This window comes from Passer domesticus, chromosome 10 (assembly GCF_036417665.1).
Source record: "Passer domesticus isolate bPasDom1 chromosome 10, bPasDom1.hap1, whole genome shotgun sequence".
Taxonomy (NCBI): domain Eukaryota; kingdom Metazoa; phylum Chordata; class Aves; order Passeriformes; family Passeridae; genus Passer; species Passer domesticus.
Genome location: NC_087483.1, coordinates 6,026,638 through 6,051,713, shown reverse-complemented (window position 1 = coordinate 6,051,713; position 25,076 = coordinate 6,026,638). Strand labels below are relative to the sequence as shown.

The 25,076-nt window shown below is 45.4% G+C and overlaps 2 protein-coding genes across 18 annotated transcripts in view; one reads left to right on the top strand and one right to left on the bottom strand.

The window, feature by feature from the left end:
- The window catches only part of AGAP1 (ArfGAP with GTPase domain, ankyrin repeat and PH domain 1), a 307,984-nt gene extending 294,227 nt beyond the window's left edge, over positions 1 to 13,757 (bottom strand). For 3 of the 5 annotated variants that reach the window (XM_064433496.1, XM_064433498.1, XM_064433500.1), the window contains exon 1: positions 13,291 to 13,757. In XM_064433496.1, the coding sequence (XP_064289566.1) occupies positions 13,291 to 13,453 (163 nt within the window). In that variant the 5' untranslated portion in view covers positions 13,454 to 13,757. Of the gene's footprint in view, positions 1 to 11,471; positions 11,584 to 13,290 lie in introns of those variants that run through there. The other 2 variants (XM_064433499.1, XM_064433501.1) reach the window with 2 other exon arrangements.
- Positions 13,758 to 13,950: 193 nt separating this feature from the next.
- Positions 13,951 to 25,076, top strand: part of TRPM8 (transient receptor potential cation channel subfamily M member 8) — a 121,980-nt gene continuing 110,854 nt past the window's right edge. For 7 of the 13 annotated variants that reach the window (XM_064433482.1, XM_064433478.1, XM_064433477.1 and 4 more), the window contains exons 1-2: positions 14,019 to 14,172; positions 15,615 to 15,773. Coding sequence is in view for 3 of the 13 variants with exons in the window: in XM_064433471.1 (XP_064289541.1) it covers positions 14,106 to 14,172 (67 nt within the window). In the remaining 10 variants the exon portion in view is untranslated. Of the gene's footprint in view, positions 14,173 to 15,614; positions 15,774 to 25,076 lie in introns of all 13 variants that reach the window. The other 6 variants (XR_010368912.1, XR_010368911.1, XM_064433472.1 and 3 more) reach the window with 4 other exon arrangements.

The window sequence follows — 25,076 nt, the reverse complement described above, 5'->3', positions numbered from 1 at the left end:
AATTTGGCTTCTTTTGGCTTCCAACAGCCAACAGCCTGCAAGAAGTTTAGGGGAGTAAAAAGCAATGCACACTCAAGATGCTGCATTCCAGCCATCACCTAGTTCAATGGCCTGTTTGTCCTGCTTGGAGGCAAACTCTGAGCAAAAAATGCTCCTTGCAAGAGAGGAAACCACTCACTATCCCATACCTCAGACATATACAGCTATCTGGACCATGAAAATCCATTTTTACAGCTCCATAGGAATTACTTAGAAGCCATTACAGCTAGAAAACAAATCTCATGCTCTCTCCCCATGATGGTTTTCCATATCACATCCATCAGCAGCAGCAGAGCTTCCAGTTGTCCACATTCCCAAGGACCCATACACAGCTCCTGGGCTTTCCAAGTCCATTGGCTTTCACTCAGGTGCTTTGGGTTGCAGACAGACACATCTGCATGTAAATTTTTAGCAATTGATTCAAGCTCCAGGGCCAGCAGCAACCACACTGGGCTTTGAGTTCTCTCTGCTCAATGTGGAATTGCTCCTGCAGTAGCTTGGCCACAGCATTCAAAACACAAACCCACCGTGGATGCCAACAGATGAGCCACTGTCACCACTACAGAGGCAACACTTTCAAGATGCTCACTGTACTACGTCCTAAGACTCAGGTTTTACATTCTGCTTTAAAAACTGGACTAAAATTAGACTTGTCTAATTCTTTGGTTTTTTATTTGAGTCCATATAGGATGGTAATACAACAACAATTTGGCAATACACAATCTGGAGGACAGCTCATAATCCTGTTGCCATCACTGCTGCTTTTCTAGACTTTTATATGAATTTCAATCAGGTATCTTCAAGTTCAAGCCCACTGCACTTGTTCTTGATTTTAGTTTTTAACTCCTAAATGTGTAAGAAGTGCCTGTTACACCCACAGGTAACAATTCTCCTCAATCCAGAGATGATCCTGGAGACCCATCACACAACCTAAGGACCCAGGAGTGATTGTAACAGAAACCAACCCAAAGAGTCACAGGGTAGGAGAGGGTTTCTCTGGCACTCTGTGGTGTTCTCCACACTCTATTCCCAGTGATACCTGTACCTTAATCCCTATCCAGGGAACATATTATCCTGAGGACAATAAATGTCCTGTCTCTGCTGACATATCTAGCTAGGAAAAGCTTTTTTATTGATGGCATCAAGTTCACAGAGACAAACAAGAGACAGATGCTGAAATAATAGACACAGTTCATACTCAGAAAGAACACAGATTTACACAACTGTGTTCATCCGTTTGTAGCAAGTTGTTGGTTTGGATTTTTTTTTTTTTACTTATAGCCTCAATGATCTTGTTTGAAAAAGATCTAATCCTATTTGTAACTGTAATTTATCCATATTTCATTTCCCTAATGTGGCATCACTCACCAGCTTTTATCAAGCACCACCACTTACCTAGCAGGCAGTATTTCCACCTGCTGAGAAGAGAAGCAGTATGAGAACTACACAAAACCAGCTGCAGAATGTCAGACAAGGAGGAGAAATGTCTCCGTGTTGCATGGTAACACAAGTTCCTCTGACAGCACCTTTCACTGAAATTCAGGAATACCAGACAACTTCTAAAACACTCCAGTGCTGTTTTCTTCCAAGATGATGGTATTTGTATTCAAGCTTCTAGCAGGCAGCTGGTTCAGCCTGAGTACACCACCTTATTTACATATTAATTTAAAAAATAATCATCCAAAACACCAGCAGTAGCTACCTGCATCCCTACAAATTCTGACAAATTTCATTTTCCCCATTTATCAACCAAGTTTTTAAAAAGCTATTGGCCTAGTTAGCAAATCAAGGGATATAAATGTGAGCTTTAATTTTAATAACATGTCATTACCTAACAACAAGTAATCCCTAAAGGGACATATTTGCACTTTTTAGGTCACTGAAGTATTTTGCCTCTTGCTGTTGACAGGCTATATTCAAATCACAGCCAAACACCTGTATTTAAATGCTTTTTGCTTCCAAATTGACTAATTTCTTTCAGCTGTCTGTAATCTCATTTCAGTGCTTGCTGTGAGAGCAAGCCAGTCAGGCTCAAATTAGAAAATTTGATATGATTAAAGTGTCTAAATCACCTTGCAATATTAAGTTTGAGATAGATTAATGTTCATTTTGTCAAACACCCACTTTAATCCAATATGTTACAGAAGCAAAGCAATCCTCCCCATTCACACAGAGAGCAGCCTGGACAATTCTCAATCTGAAGAATCAGCTCCCTCCTGAAACAGCTCTTTTTTTAAAGAAAAAAGTCACCTCTTTAGACTACTGCATTCCATAATGTATGCTAATCAGGATTTTCCCTATCAACCTGGAAATACAAAATCTCTCTGGTTTACATCAAACTTCATTGGTTTGCACAGTAAAATAATCAAAGCACATATCCTCTACTAGAATCACAGCCAAAACACCTTCATTATCCCAACACTGCATGAATATCTCCATTTTATTTGCCTTATGTTTTCCCACTGCAGCTTCTGCTGCACTGACATCACCAGCACCAATTCAAAAGGCACACCGTGTTTTCCATTACCTAAAGCTGCACAGACAGACATACTCTGCCTTCACCATACAGATAACACACAAAAACTATTACCATATAGATGATGGCAATTTTCCAGCTCAAAGGGGAGGGGAGGCATGTTCTGGAATATTTTTTCAGCTGTTGTTTAAATCCCACAAAGAACAACAATGAGACTACATGAAAGCCACTGAATTTCTCCTTTAACATTAGTGACTAAAATGGACCAGCACTTGAATTCGGCATTTAAAGCAAAACAAGAGCCCCCAGTTGTTTACATTTGTCCACAGACCAGTTTTAAAACACATGTGATACTGCATCCTAAAAGCTTTTGTCAGATAATTTGGAGAAGATTAGCAAGTGAGCAATTAGTACACTCAGTTCACATCAACTAGCAGGCCAATTAGCATCACAAATCAAACCAGCAACCCTCTGACTGTATCCTATTAAGCGGGAAGCAAGATGTTCCAGTAATCAAAATATTCCCAGAGAAGTGATGTCTTTCTGGAAGCCACCTAGGGCTCCTGACCTCAGCTCAAATACCACTTTTATCAGATATTAAGCAGCCACCAAGGCAGGTACTGATACCGACACACATCCCTCCCTGCAGCTCAGGGGTCACACACCCGGGTGCTCAGCCCAGCTGTGCCCCACCTAAATTTCATTTCCAACTAAGTCCATAGCCAGATCCTTCCACCCATAAACTCATGTGCTCTTGTACATCCACATGCTATTAAATGCCACAACCTCGTAGCGGTGAGGCATTTTTGAAGTTTAATTAATGCAGGTTAAAATTAGACTCTTATTTTGCATGAGAAAAATAATGAAACGGGACTAAATGGATGAGTTGCCTCGGGGTACAGGAATCGTTTTCCTCAGCTTGTTTCTGCTCCTCCCTGCTTTCATTTACTCAGCTCCAAGGGTGGAACTACAGACTGCCATTCAAGTAGCAGAACTGCCATAGAAAAATGATAAACCACTCCAGCAAGGTCCCACCTGCACTCAGGCAGCAGCCGTAGATTTCTGCTGTATTCAGAACGTACCAGCACAATTGTCAATTCTTAAAGTCTCATCATCCATCACTCATGTCACCACCCTGTGCAGGGGCTCAGAGGCTGGCCCAGGGACTCTGAGATCTTTCAACCCCAAGCCTGAACAGCAATTCAAAACTAATTTTAGGAAGGAAAGCTATTACTCAGCTTTATTCTCAGTAGAAAGAAAATAATCCTATTAACTCCTTAGCATGTATTGAAAATATGAACAAAGCTTTACTACAAAAGCACTTTAAACTCTGCTATATCATTGATTTTATGTTCATGACAGCAATGGTACATTATTTTCCTTCATTGTCATTATTTATTAGCTTTGATAGTTGACAATTGTACCCTTGGCAGCACAACCAATAACACCTGGCCAGAAACGGAGATGGTGCAATTCATGACAAAGTGATTTTTATTATCAGAATCCTCACAATCAAATACTCACATCTGTAAAGACTTTCCAAGCTATCATTCTAGTTTTAGTGCTCAACAGTGATCCAAATCAGAGATTTACAGCCCATCTTTCTCTCTCTCCATACCTGCTCCATAACCTGCCTCCCACAGCAGCAGATATTAAGCTGTACATCACTTCCGTGATAGTAAGTGCCTATCTCTGACTTTTGATTATTTCTTAACAAGCCAAATTTGTCATGTCACACCACCTCACCCAAATATAAACAGCTACCAGGCCTCTCCATGAGCTGTACTATAGCTGTAACAGTTTACTATGGCCAAATATTAATTAATGTTTCCTCTTTCCACATCGGGAACAACTCAACTCAGACCATTATGTAAAATTTACAAAAGAAAAGACATCAATATTCAAACCTAAGAATCCAGTGGCAGGGTAATTACTCCTTCTTACTATTTCAGCATTCCCAAATGGATGAAATAAGTTTCCAAGAGATCCTTTGCACCCTGCATCAGATCAACTTTTCAAAAGCAACACAGGTAATTTCTTAGGCCGAGTCTATGACAGGAAGTGCCATTGGTTCCTACTGCCATAAATTGGCTTTATTGATTTCTTGGCTGCCACAGGAAGGCTGAGGGATGATCTGACTTTTGCCTTGGAGACATAAAAATTACTACAGACGTTCAAGCCACCTCAAGGAATTTCACTGAATGAGTAATTCTGGCTGTAACAGTATAGAAAGCAGGTGGGAAAAGGACTATTCCATCAATTTGCACCTGCTAACCTAGTTCAAAACAGCAGATTTAAACTGCAAAGCCACAATCATTTTTCTGCTTTGAGAACACTCCTAGATCCTTTCTACAATGCATTTACATAGCTCTAAAACTACCCTCCCTAAATTTCTAGGCAAGCCTACTTAAGATTGTTTCCTAGACCTGGACACGTATTTCAACTTCATGTTTATCAATCCATTCACAGCCTTTAGACATTTCAATCTCCTTCCTCACCTCCCTAGTTATGGAGCGTTTCCCTGAGTTTGGCTGCTGTATCTTTGAGGAAATTCACTGCTGGATGAAAAACAGCAGCTGTCCAAACACCGTCTGATCTTGCACAGCAAGGTCACCTTCCAGAATCACAGAATCTCCTGGCCTGGAATAATCCTGATCCACAAGGATCATGGGCTCCAACCCCCACCCTGCACAGACACCCCAACAATCCCACCCTGGGCATCCCTGAGAGCACTGTCCAAACTCTCCTGGAGCTCTGGCAGCCTGAGGCTGTGCCCTTTCCCTGAGGAGCCTGGGCAGTGCCCAGCACCCTCTGGGGAAGAACCTTTTCCTAAAATCCAACCTAAATATCTCCAGCACAGCTTAATGCTGTTAGAGATGCTATAACAAAGGGTTTTACAGATACTGGGGGAGAATTTAGGGGGGGAAAAAAAGAAAAATAGGAGAAGTAACATCTCTTCAATACTAAAGCTTTCAAGTCCAAGATGATTCTTACCAGGCACAAAATTCCTCATTTGTCCACTCACTGGCCATCTCCAAATTCACATGCCAGGCACCTGAGTTGGGATGTTGCTCAAGTGATGCAAACAGCTCCTGGCACACAAGGAGTTAACTCAGACACACCAGCACTTGCCAGGTTAAATAGGATCCATTTAAATGATTGCTGTCTGGGCATTCCAGTGCCATGCTTTTAGCATATTTCCTCTGGAGAGCACAGTTGCTGTGATACCAAAAAGACAGGCGTCCTGGCTGCTGTCCTGAGCATGAGAAGCTCAAACAAAGATAAGGATCTCTCACATTCGAACCCACTGTATCTGTATAACCGAGTACTGTGCTACAAAACCCTGCAACAGTGACTGGCTGTGTCATTCCCCCCCCTGGTTATGGTACTGGAGAAGACAGCTGTAAATTATAGAGACAGTGGTAGATTTAATAAGAAATTTACTAAAAGGAACAACATCTGTGGTTTTAGTTTAGTAAAAAATGTAAGCACTACCAAGTCGAGGTTTTGAGTTAAATCATGTTGAGCATTGATTTGGTCTAAGCTGTAAACAGTTCCTCAATCCCTTTAAAACAATGAAAAAAAAAATTGAAAATTTAAGCTTCTCACAGACAAACACAAAGCAATACACTCAAAGCTATAGATTCAATGCCAGTGCTCCCCAGAGTCCCTTTGCTTGCCCATATCTTTCCTTGGGATAAAAGGGAAAATTACCAAACAAAGTAACTAACTGTCTCATCATTGGGTTTACATTCATTACCCAGCTATGTAAACTAGTAAAGCTACAAAGGAAACACTGAAATTACATCTTTCACACAGATCAACCCTGTGGTTTTAGCTCTGGCTTCCTGAAGTGGTTAACTGAAGCCTATTTAAGCGGTAAGAAAGAAAAGTGAAAGAACAAGTCATTCTCTGGTTTAGAAATGCACCACTATCTTAACACCCTGTCATCTGTACCACTATGCAGGCTCCAAATAGATTAGTCAGGATCCTAAAATTGCATTAATGAGGCTGAATGTGCACATACTGATTAAGTAACACATCTGCTTCTACCCACTTAAGAAAAAAATGATTAAATACTTCCAGAGGGCTTTGGAATTGGCAGCTGCCCACAATGGACTCACCACCACCAAGGAAACCTGACATCCTCACTGCTTCCACTTTGGGACTAAAATTTAAAACAAACTTTCTTAGAAATTCCTGGTAGCCAAAATATATCTAAGTGAGACATTACCTTATTTCTAACATGGATCACAAGATTTATGCTGCATTTATAACCTTAGTACAATTACATGAGAAGAACAAATGAACTGCAAACAACTTCTGATCAATAACTACTTGGATGTGGTTGAAAAGTCTCTCCTTACAGACACCAGGTTAAAATCACCCTCCTCCTTTTCAGTCTCCATTGGTACAGAAATCACAAAAGTCAAAACGTCAAAAATCAGCAGCATCCCAACTTGTCCACACCTGGCACTTTCTTTGCTCTGTTTCATGGTGTGAGGACAAGCAGGAACACAAAAGAGAAGCTGAGCCACAGTTCTCCCTCAGTGCAGGTGACTCAAAGTACAAACAGTGCTTAAAGGCAGTCAAGGACAAAAACTAATATAACAGAAGGCAAATCTCTTACTCCCACAGACATTAGGATTAGCAAAACTATTGAATATACCACTTGCTGTCTCAGAACAGAAAACTTTATCCACTGTAGATTACTAGGCAATCATTTTGGATTTGTTCCACAATTGATGGAAAGCTGTGTGTACGAAGGTCACACAGAAAACCCCTCACATAAAAACTAACAATTGCAGAAAGGGATATTTGAAATGCACTGTCAGCAAAAGGTCACACAGTTGAGATGCAACTGAGTTCTGAGATTTTTTTGGAGCTTACATTACCTTTTCTTCAAAGTCTGCTAAAAATATCAACACTACCATTCACCTTGCTCATTGGTAAGGACAAAACCAATCCCAGTGGTGACGCAGTAGAACAGAGTATTCCTGAAGTCTGGGGAGTTGTTCAACTGCCTGGCACTACTCCAAGCCTCTTTCATTAGCCAAAAAGAAGGTGGGATTTTTTAATTTCACTTACAAACATACTGCAGTTATAAGTTCATCCTTTAAATATTAGCAATTAATGACATACCTCATATTCCCTCCTTTGTTTTTACAGCATGATAAAAGACACAAATCTATTCCTTCAGGTGACAAAGTTAAGGCTAAGACCATGGCTACTTCAAGTGCTGGAAAAGAAGCACTTCTCCTAATTAGAAATTAAGTCCCGTGAAGACACTTAGCTTGAGCACCCGTGTCACCTCCCGGAAACCACAACTGCCATTGTTACTGCTCAGTACAATGCAGAACACAAACACACCAACCCAGCTTCCAAAGTGTTTCCTTTTCCCAAGTGCCCGAGTTGAGAAAAAGCAAATCCAATGTCCTATCAGCTGCACTGCTGAGTGCCCCCTCTCAGGGAGCAGGACTCATTTGCCAATTTAAATAGAAATAAAAACAGTGAGATGTATACACAGCAGCACGAACTCTTGTATCAGCATTATTGCCTGCTGCTTTCAACTAATCCCCCAAAGCAAACGGTGGGAGAAGGCCGGCATACTCCCTGAAAACTGGAAAGCCTCACTACACATTTGCTCCATCAACATCAGCTGATCCACAGCAGGCCTCCTTTTTTGCCCCGGGGAAAGAAGTTATCCTCAAAAGTTAATGGTTTAAGGCTTTCCTCTTGATCTTCTGCGCCTGCTCCAAAGCATCTGATATTTAATCGTGCAGCTTTTGCAGAGAACAGCAGTGAAGCATATAATTTAAAGCCAGAATAAGACATTCCAGGAACTTCAGACACAACTATCAAACCTAGTTTTTAGTTTACCGTGCAAGTACAGTTAATATCAAGCACCTGAATCTTCTTGTCAGACACGCTGGAGTCTGACATCTTCAGCATTAAAAAGAAATACAGAAATATCTTTCCATTTGCATATGAGCCACACAAACAGCAAAACATGTGCTGCATTTCACCAACTTCTTCACACTGGAGGTCTACAAACAATAAGAGTAGATCACAGAAGGGCTTGGTTTGGAAGGGACCTTCAAGATCATCCCATTCCACCCCCTGCCATGGGCAGGGACACCTCCCACTATCCTAGGTTGCTCCAAGCCCTGTCCAGCCTGGCCTGGGACACTGCAGGGATGGGGCAGCCACAGCTGCTCTGGGCACCCTGTGCCAGGGCCTCTCACTCTCTGAATGTTACCTCTGAGCCAGGTGAACAGCCCAGGCACAAAGGTGCACTGCACAATCAGCACAAAAGGGCATTAAGAGACTTGTCCCCAACACGTTCCCCAGCTGTGACAGGAAACAATCCTCACCCGAGTCGATGCTCACTGTGTTTGTGCAAGCTCAGAATCCACCTGGATACACTTACTCACCTGCTCTGTGGGCAGATTCCCCACACCTGAATCACCTGGGTTTAATCCCCCCAGCAAACCAACAAAACCATCACATTCCCATGCTCTGTTTGTGCTCACCCAGCAAAGCTGGAGAGCTCCAACACTCAGATGCCTCTAAGGCTCAGGAGTCCTAGCTCCACCCTAAATTACTTTATTTTCAGGAAACAGTACTTTTAGAAGTGACCAGAAGGAAAAAAATAAAGCAAGGTTTGTACCTTCTCCCACCCACACACTTGCCAGTGTATCTTTGCACTGCCTTGAGCAAGTTATTTCCAAATGTGCAATCTCATATTTTCCCTAAGACTTAGAATATTTCTTGATAATCACTTAATAATCATAATTTCAAAATTAAAACTCGCATTTACAACATACTTGCTTAAAATTTACTTTTAACATAAAAACTAGAAAAAAATACCACAAAATGCTCTGGAACACAGCAATTCATACCTGCAGGATGTCTGGTATGCTATTCTTACCAATTAAAGCAATAATTTCTCCTTAAATAAATAAATAAAAACTACTTGAGATGCTTAACACCTGCTGCATAAGCATGTTAGCACTAAGTATTTTAGTATTTTTATATACTATTAATAATGTGTACATCACCTTGGCTGAAGTGTTTTAAAGTCTTTTTGTGAAGCATTAAAAATTAGGTTTTTCACCATCTTTCCTTGGTTTTCTATCTTGGTAAAGTTTATCAAAATGTAGTGCTAGTCTCAGCCTGGATGGTGAGAAACTGGAACTGCCACATTCAGCTGTTCCCTACCCTTGCAGATCACCACACCATGGAATCCCAAAATATTTTCAGTAACCCAAAGACCACTGAAGGCAATTCATATTTTCTCTCCCTATTTCTAAGCACACAACATACTTGGTATGAGGAATGTTTAATGTTAACCAAGCAGTGGTGCTGGGAACTACAGAACACAGGAAGGGAGATTTTACTATGGTAAAGTCTGTGTAAAAGACTAATAATATTAATTACACTGTCATTAAACTAATGTAACAGTCTAAGTTACTGTAAAACTGACTGGCTACTTAGCATGAATTTCCTACAAAAAATACAGAACAAATGCCTTTGAACTGTTGACTCTGCAACTCTGAGACACTCAAGAACCTGGAATCAGCCCACTTTTATTTTAGCACCTTTATCCACTGAGGAAAAACTAATGAAGTACCAGCAGCCAGAACTCTTATCCAGTATCACGTGTAACTTAGAATAACACAAGGCAAGAAATCTGTGTGCAAAAAAGTAAGGATAAATCAATTCAGGACCCAGTTTAGCACTTGCTCTCTTCATATTAGATAGCACTCTTGTACCTGAATATAAACAATGCTGCTGAAGGGGGAGTTTGAATTTCAGATTATTTCAACAGTCTTTGCTCCAGCAAGTATGCCTAGACACTCCTATGAACTCCAAATGTAAGAGGAACTCCAAATGTAAAAAGGAAGAGGGTTTACATCACCAATAAAACCTAAAGTGCTGGAAAGACAGTGCCACTCTATGTAGAAAAGAAAACTCTAGGTATCAGTAATAGGAGCTCTACTTCACTGAAAGTCCCAAATTGCTTAAAATTCCAAGCATGTTCTTCTCCAGAGCTGTCAAACCTCTCTTGAGCTGGAGAGTATTAAATAAGCAGTTCAAGGAGCACATCTAGGTTGGAGTTGATGTTTAAAGCAGCCTGAACTAACAAGTCTCTACTCCTCTCTTTACAGAGTACAGCTCTCCTTGCAGTGGAAGGAACTCTTCCAGGAAGTCACTTCGTATTTTCTCACAGCAGCCACATGCCAACCACACCACAATTGCTGCCAGGGAACCTCAAGTACCCTGAGGTTAAAAGATTTTGTGATTTGGGGAGTTATCAGTACAACGCTGGACTCTTTGCAGCAAAATTGGAAGGCAACCACCACAACCCAAATGTCTGTTTTTCCTACATACAACACGTGGCACTACCACACAGATTTAAAAGCTGCCATCAGTGAGAAAGAGCTAGCTAAAGGAGGTTTACCAAAACATACAGCCTGGTGGAGTTGTAATCTAAAGGCGTGAGGAGTTGTTGTTTTACCTCTAACCCTGTAACTATTAAACGTTTAAATATTTAAGAGCTAGTTCAAGAGCCCTCAGAAGACATACAATACACTCATTTTCTAGATAAATCGTTCCCATCTATCAGAGCTACTGCTCTCATGACTCAGTGTGTCCAATAAAAGTTAGACAGCAAATTATCTGTGAAGGTTTTACTCATCCTCTCAGCTCCTGAAACATGTTTTTAGACTGCTATTTTGGTTTTCAAGTCTTTGTGATTGACAAATGAGCTGAGCCACAGTTAGGTAACAAATCATTAATACATGAAAAGACTAACAGGAGTCACATGCTAAGGAGATAACTACAGCCAGTGCTTCACATCCTCCTCCCACTTCCACACAAGCTTGGCACATCACTAGAGCCCAAGCATCTTATTCACAAACATATTTACACCACGGAAACATGTATTAATTACCACTTGAAAAAACGCTCCGCTGAAGGCACCATCCATCCCGCAGAAATCCAAACCCCAGCAGCACGGAGAAGGGGACAGTGCTTCCCACCAGATGTATGAATAAGTTTTGAACTCCTCAGGAGAAGAAAGAAAAGGCAAAGCAGCCTCAGGAGGGGACAGCCCCACACCACAATCTCAGCAGTGACTAATAAAGCAGGGAATATGCACAAATCTCTAGCACACACTCGGTCAGATGTAGCTGCTGAGTTGGGGACTGCCCTGCAATAAGTGACAGGCACTGCCAGCCTCCCTGCATGCCACACGAGACACTGAACCCAAAATGCCAACTGCAAGAACCGGGATGTCTGTCTATTCAAGCTCCACTGCTCAAGAGGCACACAAATAAATCTTTCAGGCAACAATCTCAATAGCAGCTCTTCCACTGGGACTTTTTGATTACATATCATTTAAAGACCAGCCAGGCCACCAACACAAGACGGTTTTAGGCAGCTCCATCTCAGCTGCTGCACATCACACTCTGCAACCTTGAATCCCTTCCAAAACAGCGACAGGATACTCCAGTTGGAAAAGCACACGATGTGAAGCTCAGCAAGTTATCATGCAAAATAAGTCATAAATTTCTCCACAAAATACATATTCCTAGCCCATACCGTTTGCTCTTTTTAACCCCACCGACAATTAAGGAAAAATATCTGCAGACTTCCCTACGCTGGTGATTTCTTTCCTTATTTTGTGCATCCTAAGCAGTTCCAGCCTCTGTAGTGCTCCTGCGGGGATAGACGCACATAAATCTAAGCTTAGAGGGCTGTTATCTCCATCTTGCCTCCCGACCTGTTTTTACTCTACTGCACAGACCGATACCGCTCCATAGCCCAGCTGCACGTCTTGCTTACCCACTTCACACCACCAAACCACACTGTCTCCATCACATGCTGCAGGGAGCGCCGAATAAAATTTCATTTTCCGGAGCCCTTCTGCAGGCAGAACGAGCATCATCCTCCCCACCGTACCCCAGCCCGCAGGAGCCCGCTGCTCTCCCGCACAGCAGCAGGGGACGAGCAGCAGAACAACTTTTAAACCCCACAAACCCCAACACAGGGGCCACAAGGCCATGCAGCGCCGAGGAAATGATGGGGACCGAGCGGGAACACCTCCGGCTCCCTGAAAACGCCAGCCACGAGGGGTGGAGGAAGGGCAGCCCGGAGCTGCCCAGGACCCGCGGGCCATGGGCTGGGGGCATGGGGGGTGCAGTGCAAGGGGCTGGGGGACATGGAGGGAAGTGGGGAGCAGGACCATGGGTTAGGGAGATGAGGGGGAGTATGGCCATGGAGGAGGAGGGGGGGGCGGCGGGGACAGGGCTATTTACGGGGTGGCGGTGGGGGGCAAGAAGGGGACCAGGGAGGGAGGGGTACGAAACAGAGCCATGGGCTGGGGGAGGTCTGGGATGGATAAACAGAGCCACGATCTTGGGGAAATGCGGGGGGGGGGGGGCGGTGGATAAACAGAGCCATGCGCTGGGGGAGGCTTGAGACGGAGAACACGGCTGGCGGGCGTTTGGTGCGGGGGAGCAGAGCAGCGGGATGGGGGAGGTTATCGGGGCGCAGGGCCAGGGGCTAAGGAGGGTTTGGGGGGCGCAGGGCCAGGGGCTAAGGAGGGTTTGGGGGGAGCACAGGGCCAGGGGCTAAGGAGGGTTTGGGGGGAGCACAGGGCCAGGGGCTAAGGAGGGTTTGGGGGGCGCAGGGCCAGGGGTCTGGGGAGGTTTTGGGGCACCCTCCGCGGCTCGCTGCCTCTCCCCGCCGTGCCGGGGCCGCCGTCTCACCTTCGATGGCGATGACATGCTCGCGGATCTGGTTCTGCAGCACGGGCTCCTCCACCCGCTCCAGCAGCTCGTAGATGGAGTAGATGTTGGGGTGCACCGACTCGAAGCGCTGGATCTCGGCCCGGATGGCTGCCGAGTTCGCCAGCTGCTGCTGGTAGTTCATGGCGCGGCCGCTCCGCTCCGGCCCCTTCACGCCGAGACCCCCGGGCGGCGGCGGGGGCGAGCCCGGGCCGCCGCCGCCGCCTCACTCACCGGACACCCCCCCCCCCCCGCCTCGTGCCGGGCCGGCAGCAGCGCCTCGGCCGCGCAGCGCGCTGTCACTTCACGACGGCGGCGGCGGGGCGGGGCAAGGCCGCCCCCGGCCCCATGGAGGGAGGGAGCGAGGGAGGAAGGACCCGCTCCCGGTGGCGGTCCCGCTGCCCCGGTCGCGGTCCCGCCGCCGCCTCCTCAGCCCCTCACGGCTCCCGCCCCCGGCGCGCGCGCGCCCCCCCCCCCAGCCAATGGCCGGGCCCCCCCCGCACGCGCGCGCCCCCGCAGCAGCCAATGGTCGCGGCCTCGCGCCCTCCCGCGCGCTCGCCCCGCGTCCTTCCCCGCTTCACGCTGGCGCGGGCCACGCCCCCCCTCCCGGTGACGTCAGCGCGCAGGCCCCGCACTGCCCCGCCCTCCCTCGGGCACGCTGGGAAATGTAGTCCCGGAGGGGGGCGCTGAGGGAGGGTCGGGGTCGCGCCGCTCCGCGTCCCCTCAGGGACACCGGGCCCGCCCGTCCGGGGATTCGACCCCACCAACGCCCGGCAGAGCCCACCCCGCAGGGAAGGATGGAGCCCCTCACCGTGAGTGTGGCCCCCGCGGCCGCTGGAGCCCTGAAAGTGCTGAAAGTCGGAGGTTTGTGCCCAAAGGGGAACGGCAGCCCCATCCCTGGAAGGGTCCCAGGCCGGGTTGGACATGGCGCTTGGAGCGAGCTGGGAGGGTGGAAGGTGTTCCTGCCCATGGCAGGGATGGAATGGGATGAGCCTTAAGGTGCCTTCCAGGTGAAAGTGTCCTGTAATTCCATGACTTGTCAGAAATACTTGTACAAAAATGACTCGCGGTGTAATGAAGCGCTGTTGGCATTGCATAAACAGGGTTATTTGCAATATTGGCTGCAAGCCAGCTGTGCTCTGGCAGCCACTGACCTCGATTAATCCGTTTTTAGGATCAATATTCTACGGATTTAAGCTCCAAAGCTGTGGAACATAGAGCAAACTTTAATATAGGAAACAGTATAAGGACAACTTGGTATAGGATAGCCTCAGGAAAATTGTATCCACTCATTCCACTGACATATACCACAGGAAGGGAGCAATTTCAATAACTTCCCCCCCAAAGTGTCTTGTTTTGGATATAGAGCTCTGGCCTGGGGGTGGAATGAAATGAGCTTTAAGCCCCTTCCAACCCAAACCACTCTTGATGTGATGGTTTATGCCAAAAAAGAAAGAACTACAGAGGTGACAAGCCAAGCTGGGATATGAGATTTGAGTTTTTGGCTGCTGCTGGGACTGGAGCTTCCTCAGCAGTGGTTGATGTCTGCTGCAAGAGTGGTCTTCTGCTCATTTGAACAGTTCAGGGGCACACTGCCATCATCTTCCCTCCTCCTTCTCAGCAGAAATTGGTATCATTTTTATCACCTTTCTCGTTTTTATGTCCTAGGAGAAATTCTTGAGTGGATAAAGAAATAAATTTAAAAGGCAGGAAGAATATAGTTCCCTTTCCACTACAGGGCATTAATGAAGCTGACGAAAATTTGTGAAACCTAAGAGGATTTTTGCTTTCATTTACCTTCAACTGTTTGAATAAGCTAAATGTATGTAGAAATCTGGATGAAAGCTGTAATTCTCCCCTCTTCCTCCCTCTGCTCTGATCTGCAGCAGAGGCACTACATCACATTGTGCCTCAGAAAATGCCAAAACAAGCAGCAGAGCCAAGAGTCAGGCAGCAGCCTCTGCTGTATGTGGGGCTGATTGTTTCCACTGCTGCCATATGCTTTGTGTTCTTCCAGCTCTAAAAGTCATGGAAAACAAATCCCAGAGTAGTCTCAGCTGTAAATGAATGGAACTACTGCACACAAATAACTGAAGCATTAAAACCCTCTGTTAATAGAAAGCCCGTTTGTAATATTTTCATCTGTAGTCCTCCCGTGAAGCCTTTGCTACCCTGAGTTTTTTACTACACAATAGCTTTTGTGTAAGCTTTGTAAAATCACAGCAAAATATAAGCTACTGTAGCAGCTTACATAGATTTCTTGTGGAAGAAGGCCTTAACAATAAGTATTTTGCTTTTGCTTGCAGCTGAGACTGGCCTGAAATGCTGCTAGTGGTGCCCAGAGAGATGCTGGATCCCTCTCTTTGCTCTCAAACTCTGCTCTGGAGGCTCTGGCATCCAAAGTGTTCCACCAGCCTTTAACCTGAGCTGGCAGAGAGCGACTTGGGCAGCAGGAAGGAATTCAGGTTTGTTTGTCTTTGGTCTGGGAGCAGGGCTAGCGTGGGCACTTCACGGCTTTTTGTGTGGGTGCTTCACGGCTTTTTGGGGTCTGGGTTTGTTAAAGGCGAGATGAACACATCTGGGCAGGTCATGAAGCTCAGGGAGTTTCACAGGTACCGAGGGGCTGATGGGCTGTAAGGGAAGCAGAGTGGTCCCAGTGTGGGTTACCCTCCTGGCACTGGTTTTCCTTCCTGAGGGTGAAAGCTTGCCAGGGGTGCAGCTTCCCACCGCTCTCCCACGCAGCTGGGTCTGTGCTGGAACAAAGTTCCATCTGTGCTGGCTTCCTCCTCCTCCTCCCCATCTGGCAAATCCACTCAGTGCCCTGCCTACAGAAAGCCAGCCGGGATGGTTTCCTTCTGCTCCTGGTGCCTTATTCCTGGAGGTGTCAGGAACTGGAAAGCAGCACTGAATCACTGTCTCAGACAGTTCTAGCTCCCGTCACATGACAGGGCTTATCCACTTCCTGCTGCTCCCAGTCTGTCCACCAAACCCTGCAGAGAGTGTGGGAAAGAATTTTGGGGAGTCACAATTGATGCACTTGGACTCAAGGCACGTGGGGAATGATATTTTGCTTTTGGAACTGAGCTTGACTTGTCCACCTTAATGGAAATGTGACTGCACAAAAGTTCCACGGAGATGTTGCAGGCAGGGTTCACGAGCCATTGAGGTGATGTTTTAGAGCACATATCTTGAAAATTGAGAACTCTCATGGAATTTCATTTAAACTCTGCTTGTACCTTCCCCTAATGCGTTGTTGGGATGTGGAGGAGTTTTCCTGGCTGCTGAAATGGGAATTAGGCAGCACTAGCTTTTAGTTACTAATCCACTAGCTGAAATGTTGATCGGAGGGGGAAAAAAATGTCTAAAAGGTGTTCAAGCGTCCTGTGCCTGAGTTTAACATAAATTAAACATCACAGGCAGCTTGACACAGGGACTCCCTTGTAGACCCAACAGGAAAGGGATTAACTGAAAGAACTGAGAGCATGAGGACTCCTGCACCATCCAGGAGGGGTTATAAGAGAAATCTTAGCTGATGGTTGTAAGCAGCATTTCACTTGACTGGGACTCTTTCTGTGTCTGCTCACAATCTTAAAGCCTGGCTGTTCCTGGGATTGCTGTTGGTGTGAGCAGTGTTTTGTTTAATAGGCAGGGACTGTCTGGAAAGACACAGGAGACAGAGTTTAGAGATGCATCTTTGTGCCTGCTAATACTGATATTGCTGTAGGGATTAAAATCAAACCCATATGAAAAACAGATGGAAACATCAAATTTTCCTGAATGATCTTCACTGTGCTTTTCAGTGAATATAAAAATTTAAATGGGTTAAGCTTCCTCTCTAACAAATTGGGATGAAATTCTGTTATTTTACTGGGTAAATATTTGGGTCAGTCAGTTACTATTACAGAGTGATTAGATTGCTCAAGAGGCTTTGAAACAAATGTAACTAATGAATTAACCTCATTCAGGGAGTGTGAAATCTGTTCCAGGAGAAATGCCAGCTAGTTCAAACAATACTAATTATGGAGTAGCAACAGCAAGCGGCTGTCGGAGCTGCAGCTCATTCCCAGTGCTCCTGTCAGAGCTGGGAAAATGCTGTCCTGTACCCAACCTGCCTGAAGAAAGGTGGCATGGCAAAAGCAACCTGCTTTTCTGGAGGTGGGAGCCCAGGTCAGATCCCTGCTGCAAGGGCAAATTATCCTGCTTAAAGGGACTTCTAATCAGACGTGAGGCATATACCAGCACAGAGCTGCAGAACAGGGAACTAGCAATAATAACTGTGTGTGTTCACCATATGGGGAAAGGAATCTGAGAGTCACTTCTCAATTCTAGCCCCAGGGACTTGCATTTCCACTAACCTCTAACTTTCTGAAATGTTAAAATGAAACATCTTTTGAACTGCCCGAGTTTTGGCTCCTTGTTGATCGAAGTTTCACTGTAAAACCGTTTACAACATTTGCAGATTTGCAGAACTACTGTCTTCATTAAACCAAAGTCATTGTTCAGATCTGGAGCTGAGCTCAGGCTGATGATGGTCTGTGCTCTAGCTTTAAGGTGTTTTCAGTGAAAACAAATGGCTTCTGCACAGAAGGCAGGTTTTAGGTTCTAAATTCTACCCGAGCTACCCAAAGCTTAGAAGCTTCATTGCAGCAAAGACTCAACTCACATTAAAAAAAATTGTTCAATTGGTACCCCTGAGTCAGGGCTCAGCTAACATCCTGAATTTTATAGCAGAGCAAATCCAGTGACAGCTTCATATGCCAGCTCCAAGACACTCAGCACTTTATTGAGCTCTTATCATGGCTAAATATGATTACACTGGAAGTGTCTCTAAGCTTGTTGCTGTTGTCACTTCCTTGACGGAGAATCAATATTTGATTCGCCACATAATTCCATGTTAGGCTCAGGTCTCACTTCAGCTGTGGCATGCTGACAGGGCTTGAAAAGTTATGGAATATTGTAGGCTCAGTTGTTACCTTGGAACTTTCAGACACAGGCTATTGATTTAATGCAGGAAAACCATGGGAGAGGTCACTAGATTAGTTCAAGCTCATCCTTTAGAACAATTGCCTTAATGTTTAATAACATGTTCTATGCATAATGCTGTGACATCCAGTGGTAAGGCATGAAGAAAGAGGATAAAACAATGATACAGTAAAGTCAAAAGAAGTAGGTCTGGCAAAACCCTTGCTGGTGAAGGTCCCACATTACTTATTTTAAGAGCATGACATTGGCCAACTGGCTAACCCAGCACTCCCTGAAATGCAGATTTTTGGTGACAGATTGCATAGTTTAAATAGGAACTTGAAATCATTCCTCTGGTAAGAAAGCAAAATATTTTCTTAGGTGTTAAGAGGAGTGTGAGTTGTTACTGATCAGTTGTTACTGATCAGTGAAGGGATGCAAAAGAGCATGAAAACAAAGCCGAGGATGGTAGTCAGGGCTGGTCATGGTGCTTCCCTACATTTTGGGTGAGAAATCCAGTTCTTTTTGCCCTTGAGACTCGTGCAGGTGAGTGCAGACATCACAAAAACTGCCAGCAGTGGCTGTAGGTTCTGTGAATCCCAGAATCATTTCAGTTGGGAAAGACCTCCAGCATTATCAAGTCCAACGTTTGACAGCCACAAGCACAGAGCTGAGTGCCATGTCCAGGCATACCTTGAACGCCTCCAGTGATGGGGACTCCACCACCTCCCTGGGCAGCCCCTTCAGTCCCTGAGCACCCTTTTCATGGGGAAATTCCTGCTGCTGTCCACCCTGAGCCTCCCCTGGCCCAGCCTGAGGCCGTTCCCTCTCCTCTTGCCCCTGTTCCCTGGAGCACAGCCCAACCCCACCCCAACTGTTCCCTCCTCTCAGGAGTTGTGCAGAGCCACAAAATCCCACCTGAGCCTCCTTTTCTCCAGGCTGAGCCCCTTCCCAGCTCCCTCAGCCCTCCTGGGGCTCCTTCCCTGGACATTCTCCAGCTCCTCAGTGTCCCTCTGGCTGTGAGTGCCCAGAGCTGGTCCCAGCCCTGGCAGGCCCTCAGTGCCAGCCCAAGGGACGGGCCCTGCCCTGGTCCTGCTGGCCATGGAGAAGAGAGGAACAGGCACTCTGCTGCAGCTGTGCAACAGGCAGCCTGTCCAAGAAGAAGAGTGCTGTCACCACCACCACACTCTGTGGGAAGACACGGTGGCTGTGTAGAATTGTTCCCTTAAGTGCCTGTCAGAGTGGTTATGGGCTCCCTGCAGCAGCACTTGGAGTGCAGCCCTGCTGCTTGTTACACACAGGTCTGAGTTTTCTACTGAATGTGTTTATTTGGGTGTGTATTTGACAGCAGCATCACCTGCGCTTGCCTTTCCTTGGAACTTTTAACTTCAAAATCAGTGAGATTTAGCTGGTGAAGGAAGCCCAGCCTTTCAGCTTTCCCATGTAAGGAGTTCCCCCGGGGATGGCTTGCAGCCCAGGCAGGGACAGTATTCCTGAGCACTGTGGTGTCAGAAGGGGGGTCTCCAAAGGGCTGGCGTCTAGGACACGGTCACCATAGAAACTGGGGGGATTTGCTGTGACTGTGTCAGTTCTTTGAGCTGCTTAACAGCTCGCTGATAACAACTCACACACAGCTCAAGGAGCGTGGAGAGACAGGGCTGTGCACAGACCCCGGCAAGAATTCCCTGCAAAGCCTCTCCTACCCGTGCCTTGTGTGCATCACCTTGTATGCCCCCTTCCTGTAGCTGCAGCTTCCTCATAAAAGTGTAATAAAACCCCATGGGCTCTTTGTCTAGAGACAAGGAAGGGCTCCTGGCACGTTTCCACCATCCCATTTTGCTTATGGTTTGACCAGGTTTGTCTGACCTAGTTCTGTTCATAAACTGGGCTTAATGGTGGAGTCCTGGAAACGTTCCCAGCTGCTAAAGCCTGGCTATTCCCTCTGCAGTAATTAATTGCAGTTCAAAAGCCCTGCACCAGCTATGTATCATAACATTAACATAAAAAAACATGTTCTCTGGGATTCTAAGCTTTGAACAATCTTCTTATGGTGCCCAGACTTATATTCCATAGCACAAGAGCACCATGGGGCCCTGCTCATCAATTGCTTGCTTCTAAGTACAGACTGAACTGGAAAATCTCTTTCCTGTGTACCCATTGCAGACCCGTTATCACAGCATAAAATGAAGCTTGGAATTGTTTTTATTGAGCTGGGTGTGATTTTTCATTCCAGTCTAACTTTCCATCCACTTGCAAAAAAAAATAAAAGAATTTGATAACAAGTATAATGAGTTGAAACTTGATGCCCAATAATAATTTTAACTCCATGAGGCTCCTGGAGAGTGCTCAGCAATTATTAGAGATGGGGAGAAATTTTAGCAGTAACTGCCTGATAAAGAGACAACTTTTGGTTCAACTAAGGTACCTAAATAACAAATCTTCAGCAGAGAGAGCAGGAGAGTGCTGTAAAGCCTATTGATGCCACTGCTTTATTAAAAAAAAAAAAAAAAAAAAAAAGAAAAGAAAAAAAAAGGAGGTTTGAGCAAATACTCGTGTGCTTAGCTACTGACTGTGTGAATTGTAGAGGAACCTCGTTTTGGCATTGCAGTTCCTGTGATGGTTCCTTTGGGATTTCCTGGCCCTGAACTGTGTCAGCCGCACTTGCTTCCAGCTCGCTGAGAAATGTGGAGCTAAGGCCAGGAGCTGCCCAGAGCTCAGCCTGGCAGCTGCTGGGTACCTGCCCTGCCAGTGGGGCAGGGCTTTCTGAAGTGCTGCAGTCTGGGGAGGGTAGGCTGCTCCTACCCAAGGTGCTCAGCCTCAGGTACACATTTGATATCACTGCAGACCAATCCACATAATTCCCAGCAAAGGCCAGAAATCCTTTGTGTAAAGAGCTCTTCTTCACAAGGATGCAACTGACTGGAACTTACAGTGAATCCTCCCCTGCATAATTTATATCCCCCTCTTCAATGCTCACTACATAATTTCTCTTTACATGCAGTTCTAGCCCCTCAGCAGCATTCTTGAGGCTCATTAGCTCATGTGCTGCCATTGAAGCAAGCTGGAGGATGAGATTTTAAAGCCTTCTGTTACCAAAGATTAATACAGTTTTTTTTTTCCCCCAAAATAATCAGCTGCAAACCGGTGCCAGGACTCAGATGTATGGGCTCAGATGTATTTTGTCTGATGGAAAAACATTTCCTCTGCTTTGTAGAGGCTGCTTACATCCCTTCTGCTGCCCTTGAGTTATTTGTTCCAGCTTTCCTGACACCTGGAGCGGGACAAGCCGGTCCCTTGGCCCTCATCTGAAGGTGGACAGTGTTAAAAAGAAAGGTCAAGCGTGGTTCAGTAGCTTTCAAAAGAGGCCTTGGGTATTTCAAGCACAACACTTCATTTGAAGTCAGAAGACTGAGTTGCAACACTCTTCAAAGAAAGAGAAGTTCTTCCTTTTAGGACAGCTCCAGTGTCCCTGAAAGTGTTCCCGAGGCAGCGGAAGCACCTCGGATCTGCAGTGAGGAATGCTTTGCTTTCAAAGCCTGCGAAGCTGAAACGCCTCAAAGCTTAGCCTCGGCTTTGTCTACACTTTCAGTTTGTGTCACTACTTTGAAATGCAAGATAAAATGTAGACTTAGGTCTCCTTGAACTCCAGCGACTTGAGGAAAATACAGGCATGGTGGAGCTGCATTTTGCAGGCAGGGAACTGGGATGGAGGCACGTCCCTGCCCTTTGGCCTCAGTTCAATACAGAATGCAAGAGCCTGCTATTGACCCAGGTCTCAAGGGTCAAAACCCAGGGGAGTTTGGCACTAGTTTTCCCAGGAGTAGGCTGGATGGAGTAAGATGAAAGTATGGCATGGATTCTTACTCGCTCCTGTTCAATCACCCAAGCTGTCACAAGTTCCACTGCCTCCTTATCCTTGGGCCCTCAGCTGAATTTTGATGATCTGTGTGGAGAGTGTTTAAAGCCACCACTGCAGACTTCTCACTGCTCCAGACAAGGCTGAAGAGTCTTGGTTGCACCAGAAATGTTTAAAGTCAAATCAACCGTCATAAAATTTAATAAAGCTGCTGGAAAAAATTCTGCTGCAGTCTCCAGTAGCAGCACTGCAGGTGTACTGTCTTGAGAACTATAAATACTTATTTGTGTTTTATCTCTTCACTACTTGATTTTAAAAAGGTGTAGCAGACTTTTAAATGTTCCCTGGAGAATCTTGGGAGTCCTGTAGTGTTAAGATATATGGAACCTGGGGTAGAGTACTCTGAAAGCTGAGATAAACTGTTGCAGCAGTGGTTCTGTGTCTCAGCCTGGAAAACAGGATAGAAATATCATTCCTTGTGCAGCTGACAAGCACATGTGCACATCTGCTGGAGCTATGCATGCCAAACAGACCTGGAACTGCTGTTGCCTTGCAGAACATGAAATCTGGATGCTGAATAGTTACCTAACATGAAATACTTGGCAGGAGTCTCAAAAGCTAATTTCATCTTTATGCTTTGTTCTTTAAGGGAAACGGGTTTAATTGGAAGGTAATACTTTTGTTAGAAGTATCATACTCCAGGGATATAAATATTACTGGTTTTAGGGATGGTGTAAATCCTGTGGGTGCAGGCTGCAGTCAGTTGGAATTAACACAGTTAAGATCTCAAGCAAAAGGGCTTTGGGATGCTAGTTCTTAAAGTCAAGCTAAATTGCACATTGCTTTCCTTCATGGCTCTCACATCCAAATAAACTGATATGTTCAGTTAAGAACATACTCCAAGGATGTACCAGTCCTGCCTGTAAACTTGGTTATCTGATCCCATTCTGAATAGCTTACATGGATGGAAAAAAAAAAGATTTCTTGGCCCCAGACCCCACCTTTGGGGGACAGGAGTCGAGTTCTACCTGGGCTGGGTGCACCTGAGGATCAGTGGCCTCAGGAGGTTGCAGTTGCATTGAGTTCTGCATTCTGGGAGTAAACTGGCTGTTCCAAGCAGAGGGAAGGATCCAGTCTTTTCTCTAGGATAGTAGCTGGAGTCCCTTGAACATTACAGTTCTCATGGCAGCCGCTTCTTTTGTAGCTTCTTCTGAAGCACGAGGCATCATGTGGTAACTGCACCTTAAATTTTGTGAAAACAATGCCAAGAGGAAGTGAGTCTCTAAGTGAAAAGGGGAAACCACTGGGAAGGACTGAGTGAGTGAAGTAACTCCATATCCAAAACAGCATTACAGCATTGCAAAGAAATACAGGGAGGTGAAGAGTCACTTCCCAGAAAAATTTCCCTCTGAAACAGAGAGTATTCTTAGAGTGACTTGGAGCTGCCTTTATTGCAGTAACCCAAGCTAACATGCAGTAAAGTTGTTGGTTCCTCTAAACAGTCCACCTAGAAACCTTCCAAAGGGATTTCAGATACTTCTGGGAAGTATTCGGAGCAAAACAGGCATGAAAGCTATTCCATAAATTGATCGGTTTGGGGCTTGTAAGGACAAACCATGGCACACATGAACTTGCAGCATTCCAATGGTTATGATCCTCCACTGCCCACCTCATGGATCACCTGGCACATGAATGCCCTGGGAAAGGAGTGTGGCCTGTTGTGGCCACTAGCACAGAGCACTGGGCAAACGTTTGCTGTTGGAAGAGGAGTTGCCTTCTTCTGTTGGGCAGCTGGGTAACACCAGGGTTCCCCCTGTGTAAAAAGGGCAAACACTGCTGAGTGTTTATATTCCAGATATAAGGGGAGCCAAATTTGAGATGTCTGTCAGGGTAGAAGTGCATCTGTCTTGTTGCTGAACAGTGCTGAGCCTGCTGAAAGTGCTCTAAGCTTCCCTCAGCTGCCCCAAAGAAGTACCTGTGTAACAGTGACAGAAACAGGGCATCGCTACAAAAAATCCTCCCAGCAATGGCCAAATTGTGCTCTGCAAGGAATTTAACACAAAAAAAGGTGACAAAGAGCTACAAGGAGGGGAATAATTCACTATGCACATGGTTGAACAGAACTTTTTGCCCCTAAAGAGCTTAACTCTCCAAGAAGAGGTCATTTGGCATTTGAGGTTAACAGAGTTATGATGAGAGCTGGTGACTGATGCTGGCATAAAGTAATGGTCCACTTTTAGTCCTGTTTCTATCCATGATGCAATAAGATGGGACTGAATGATGAGTTTGTCACAGATCTCAGGCTTTATTAATCATCTGAACAATTGTTATAACTTGGCACCATGGACATGATGGAAGAGCAGCTTTTGTGTCCTGCCAGCCTCTTTCCATCATTCTAACCTGCTGTTTGAAGTAGGAAGCCTGGAATTCTTAGTGGCAGTGGATATGACCAGTCCGTGTCTGTCTTCAGGCTGCCTTCTGAAGAGTCCTGGGGGTGATATTCACCATTTCTCTGCTCAGAATAAACCATAAAAATGTGTTAAAAGTTGACTGGATCAAGTCTAACCAAGCTAATGATGAACTCTTACAAGCAAATAGTTTTCTCTGTGAATTAGACTTTAGACTTCAATTCTCTCAGCTGAAAGAAAGAAAGAAAACATCCCAGTATTTCATGAGCTCTTGCTCTGGGACAAATAGTTTCTCATCTCATGCAAACTGCTTGCAGGTTGTACAATTTCCTTGCAAAGATAAAAGCAAGATAAAATAACTGGGAAAGTATTTAAAAGATTCACATTCTTAGCTGTTTTTTATGGGTAGATTTTCTTGCAAGAAAATCTGTTGGGAGGACATAATTTCAAGCCTGAAAGCAATCAATCTGGAAACTGCTGAAACTGTGCCAGGGAAAGTTTTCTGTAAACACACCTAAACTTAGTCAGTGAAAGTTCTTGTT